The 5,853-nt window shown below is 46.3% G+C and overlaps 1 protein-coding gene across 1 annotated transcript in view; it reads right to left on the minus strand.

The window, feature by feature from the left end:
- Positions 1–204: 204 nt before the first annotated feature.
- Positions 205–5,853, minus strand: part of lcor (ligand dependent nuclear receptor corepressor) — a 150,693-nt gene continuing 145,044 nt past the window's right edge. The window contains exon 7 of the mRNA XM_062026405.1: positions 205–2,559. Within this exon, the coding sequence (XP_061882389.1) occupies positions 1,440–2,559 (1,120 nt within the window). The 3' untranslated portion in view covers positions 205–1,439. The remainder of the gene's footprint in view (positions 2,560–5,853) is intronic.

Raw genomic sequence — 5,853 nt, forward strand, 5'->3', positions numbered from 1 at the left:
AGAAGTCTTGACTGTCCTACAGGATTTGAAAGCCACGTCTCAGTTACCCTGAGTTAAAAAAAAACCCAGCAGAAATGAAATCTCCCAGAATCACGATTGGCTTTTATCAGTCATAATAATTTATAATATATTAAATCTGACTTTACCCCACTCTTTCCCCACCCAAACTGCATATGAACCCTCCCACCACCCCGAAACAAACACCCCTCTATAAATGCACATTGTCATAGTAAAACTGCCTTTAAAACTTGAAATTCGGTGGAGAGGAACTCGATTAGTTGAGCAACTTGATTAGAAAACAAGGAAAGAAAAGTGTCGTCGTAAGCCGGGACTAGCTAAACTCGTTAGCTGAGGCTGGCTAAAAAATTAGCATAGGAGCAGGGTCATCAACTGGATAGCAGCTGAGTTTGACGCTGATCCTGGAAGGCCCTCGTTAAGTACAGACAACCTCGGTCACCGTTCCGAGACAATTCCGACAACCTTCCAGGATCGGCCGTGAGACACTGATGGAGGTCCATGAGGTGGCGCGCTGACTTTAGCAGCAGCTGATCCACAATCAGATTCGGAGGGCTCTGGTTGTGGACCAGCGCGCAAAGGCGGCGAGCCCGCCCCCATGACCCAATGCGAGGTTGCGACTGGGCTTGTGAGACAGACCATAATAAGTGCATGATGCGAGGGGCAACAATGCCGAGGTAACCTGGTCCGTAAGCGCAAGACCCAAAGTGTAGTGCAAAAGAAAGCAAAACAAATCAAAAGAAAAGATAAAGATAGAGGAAATGATCTTAGAAGTCAGTAGTTTTCTTCACAAAACTCACAAACATGCATCCCTGAATGACTTTTGTGTGTCTTCTCGTTCCGAACGTCGCTTTTGTCCGCAGAGAACCCAGTAGAACATCGTAAGGAGGAAAGAAAGGTTTTGCAGTTAAAGCATCATGGCTACCTGGCAGGTGGGTTTGGATTCACAACCCTGATGAAGAATCTTGACGGCGTGATTAAAACTTACAGTCGACTTCAAAACCAGTCGTCACTCGCCAATTTGACTGTGTGACGTAGGGGCGGTAATTTGTCAAGAGATTATTTTGTAGCGTCCCCTCGTCGTTGGCCCAAATTGAATTGTTCCCAAAGAAAGCCCGCGCTGCGTTCTCAAGCGGCGACCTTCAAGGTTCCCCAGGTTCTTCGGGCCAGGGATTATCAGCATGCTTGAGGAAATTTCATTAAATTGTCATTACATTTTTTGTCTCTCGCTGCATTTCTATAGAAAACCTAAACAAATGCGTCAGGAGCACCAATTCGGCGCCAAAAAAGTTCTGATGAGTTGTGTTTCTTCTGTTTTTATCCCTGCGTTTGTGCTCACCCGATACTGCAAAGGAAATTGGCACAACTAAAGCCCCGTGGTTTTTCAATGGTCTTTCGACTGAGGTTTTACGTGTGGCGGTTTTCTAATCCATCGACTCAAGCTCTTCTTTGACGTTGTCTTTCAACTCGGCGGCTGCCAGTGGGGGGGCTTCATCTCGCGGAGTCACGCCGGGCGTGTTCTCGGACTCACTGGGAAAATCTGGGCCGCCTGCTTCCATCTTCATCATCAGCTTGAGTTTCTTCTTTGGAGGGTTCTTCAGGGTTCCCATGCGCTCCTTGACTTTGTACTCCAGAGTGCTGTGCGGGATGCCGTACATGTTCTGGGCCTTAGAGACACTCATCTTCCCGTTCATCACCACGGCGATGGCCTCCTCAAGGATCTCTGTATTGTACTGACGATAACGACCCCTCTTCTTCCTTGGCTGCTTGGAGTTTGGGTCCCCTTCCACATCGGAGTTTAAGTATGCTGGACCGGAAGCAGAGTGGTCCAAGTCGGCGGTCCAGTAGTCCGTCGCCCCGTCCAGCAGGCTACCGAGACTTCCTCCCCGGCGGTTCTGCTTGGGCAGAATGGCTCTCAGCTTCCGGCTCAAAGCGCTCTCGACATGTCCGCCACCCGCTCCCCCGAGGGCACCAAAGCCATACAGCTCAGAGGCGTGAGAGTCCCAGGAGAGATCCATGCCTCGAACCTGGGGGATCTTCAGGTCGACTGGTGGTGAATGGCCGTGGTCTCGCTTGCTATCGTGGTGATGCGGGGCCTTGGAGACCTGATTGTGATGGTGATGGAGGGAACTCTTGAAGGAGAAGGCTCCATGGTGGTTCTCCAAGAATGTAGGGAGGTCTTTGAGGTCGCCAAGGGCTCCACTCAGAGCGCCACTGGCCTGCTTGAGCTTCATCAGGCTTTCAAGGTGGGCTTTGCTCCCCCAGAAAGAGGAGGAGCCCTTGTGGCCAAGCAAGGAGTGCGGCTGACCGTGATTGAGGAGGCCGGCCGACTCCAGGTTGGCCAAAGACAGAGCAGCAGGTTGGCTAAGGAGGCGGTGCTTTTGGCTGAGGAGCTCCTCCTTAATGCGCAGCGATCGGGCCATCGGCGGCTTGAAAGAGTTGGCGCTGATGTAGTTGTCTCGAAGTTCGTCCTGCAAGCTTCTCTGCAACAGGCCGTCGTCCTCGTCCACCTCTGGCGGGGATTGATCCAATTTCAACGAACGCCTGGAGGGAGGAAAAAACCTGGTTACTATTCCTTGATGAACACCTGGACTACTTCCAACCATGAAAACACTTCAATAAATTGACCAAAGTACTGAGACATAGTTTTTAAGTAATCCATTAATCAGTCAGAGTTTGGACGAGAGTCCTAATTTGTCTCCGAATTGTCTTTCTTCATCTTAGTAAGACATTTTGGACATTTGTTTTCTTCCAGTAACTTGATGGAAACACCGGGGGAAAGCATATATACCTTCTTGGCTTTGTTAGGCTCTGAGTTTTTGGTGACCTTGTTTTATTAAATGGACCCCAAATGGATTTGGGCCTACAGGTATCTACATGTTACCCACAAGGTCCTGAAGAAAAGTAGACTCTTGGGGCTCATAGCTCATCCTAAAATGACTTCCCACTAAAGGTACCATGGTTCTCCTAAAATTAGTTCCCCCTAAAGGACCCTTGGCTCCCCCTACAAGGACAACCCACTCCCAAAAGTACATGGGTACTTTGGGTGGATTTTGGACCTTTTGGAGTACCGGGACTTTAGAAGGAAGTCTGTTTCGGGCTACTTTGAGACCTTTTTTGTGCACAAGTAAACAGGCCCGAAGTTCCCCTCAAGGTTCCAGCTCAATTTTGTTCCCCAATCAGCCTGAGAAACTTGTATGGAAGAGACTTTTTAACACCCAATGCACGAAGCAATATCCAAAAACAAAGTCCAGACTAAGATTACAGTGCCCCAAGCATCTTACATCGGACTTGAAATATTCAGACTTTGCAGCAGTAAGATACAAAGTGCTTCACTTGAGAGCAGCCCCGGCGGCGTGGTAACCATAGCAACAGCAGAAGGGCACTCTTTGAAAAGCTCCCTGAGGTTGGTCATGAAGCAAATAGCTTGTCGAGCCGGCGGAAGACACTGGAGAATAAACTTAGTGGGATTCTGTGCGTCTGCAGCGTGATGTCGGGGGCGGGGGTCCTCGGCAGGAGCTGGAAGACAGATTGTCATGGTGGGCGGTCTCGGCCTCCGTTGAAGACAATACAGGGTTAACGAGAGTCCACGTTTTTAATGGAAGGCTCGGTACACGAACGGTGTCTTGATGCCGAGTTCCAGCGGCGGCGGCCCACCCCCGCCCCTTCCACTCTTCTGGAAACTTCAGCTGCGGTCGTGGACTACACCTTGAGTCGGGATTCGAAGCAACCCACCTGCCGCGCCGTCTGGCCGGTCGTGGTAGTTAATATTTCATGACCTGATCATTAAAGACCCCCCCCCCCCCGATGAGGCTCTGGGTCTGCTGGGAGCTTCAGGGGTCTTTGGGAGCCTGAAGACCCTCAGGCTGCATCCTGACTCTCGAGGAGCTGTATCTCATTTCAAAGCAGGAGAGGAAACTCCCTCCCCCGGCAAGGTAGAACCGCATCAGGTTTTCTTCACACATGTTCTACTTTGTGGATGCTAAATGCTAATGTGTGTCAAAACATTTACTGCTATTCTACCTCTGACCGCCACATCCCCGGTATTTCAGTGAGGGGCAGCCATGGTTAGCGCTGATTGGGTCTTCCCTTCCTGAACCGACGAGGACAGATGGCGACTTCGAGGACGAGTACGGCGTTGAACGACACGCGATCGGACGTCGAAAAGGAATAACTAGCTAGAGCAGCGCGATTCCTGCGTTGCGTTTGACGAGCACGGCTGGTGTGAGGGGGAGGGGCCTGAATTGCAAATGGTCACACACACACACACACACACACACACACACACACACACACACACACACACACACACACACACACACACACACAAACACACACACACACACAATGCTGTGAAGCGGATGGATGGAAGCTCACATATCGATTGATTGACTTCAACCAGTAAGAGATCAAAGATGGTGGGTGGGGGTTGGGTGCAGGTCTCCCTCACTGGAGAACACACAAGATGGAAGAATGTATTGAATAAAAAAATAACTCCACTTAAATCTAAAAAAAAAAAACAAGGCCACAGAACCCCGAGACGTTCACTACTTTATCTTTGTTCAATCCACTTACAGACAAGCGCTAAACGCTAAATGTTAGTGATGCTACTCTTAGTGATGCTAATGTTTGTGCGGTAAAATGTTAGTATCTGCTAACATTTTAGCAGGTACGTGTTAGTGATGCTACTCTCAGGGATGCTAAAATTTTAGCAGTTGAACGTTAGTGATGCTACTCTTGGTGATGCTAACATTTTAGCATTCAAATGTGAGTGACAATACTCTTAGCAATGTTAACATTTTAGCAGTCAAATGTTACTGATGCTAAAATTTTAGCAGTTGAACGTTAGTGATGCTATTCTCAGTGATGCTAACATTTTAGCAGATAAATGTTAGTGATGTTACTGTTAGTGATGCTAACATTTTAGCAGATAAATGTTAGTGATGTTACTGTTAGTGATGCTAACATTTTAGCAGATAAATGTTAGTGATGTTACTGTTAGTGATGCTAACATTTTAGCAGATAAATGTTAGTGATGTTACTGTTAGTGATGCTAACATTTTAGCAGATAAATGTTAGTGATGTTACTGTTAGTGATGCTAACATTTTAGCAGATAAATGTTAGTGATGTTACTGTTAGTGATGCTAACATTTTAGCAGATAAATGTTAGTGATGTTACTGTTAGTGATGCTAACATTTTAGCAGATAGATGTTACTGATGCTACTGATAGTGATGCATTTTAGCAGTCAAACGCTACTGACAATACTCTTAGTAATGCTAACATTTTAGCAGTCAAACGCAAACGATGCTACTCTTAGTGATGCTAACATTTTAGCAGTCAAACGCAAACGATGCTACTCTTAGTGATGCTAACATATTAGCAGTTAAATGATAATGACAATACTGTTAGTAATACTAATATTTTAGCAGTCAAACACAAACGATGCTACTCTTAGTGATGCTAACATTTTAGCAGTTAAATGATAGTGACAATACTCTTAGTAATGCTAACATTTTAGCAGTTAAATGCTAGTGACAATACTCTTAGTGATGCTAACATTTTAGCAGTCAAATGCTAGTGAAAATACTCTTAGTGATGCTAACATTTTAGCAGTTAAATGATAGTGACAATACTCTTAGTAATGCTAACATTTTAGCAGTTAAATGCTAGTGACAATACTCTTAGTGATGCTAACATTTTAGCAGTCAAACGCTAGTGAAAATACTCTTAGTGATGCTAATATTTTAGCAGTTAAATGCTAGTGACAATACTCTTAGTGATGCTAACATTTTAGCAGTTAAATGATAGTGACAATACTCTTAGTAATGCTAACAT

This window comes from Entelurus aequoreus, linkage group LG18, assembly GCF_033978785.1.
Source record: "Entelurus aequoreus isolate RoL-2023_Sb linkage group LG18, RoL_Eaeq_v1.1, whole genome shotgun sequence".
Classification (NCBI taxonomy): Eukaryota; Metazoa; Chordata; class Actinopteri; order Syngnathiformes; family Syngnathidae; genus Entelurus; species Entelurus aequoreus.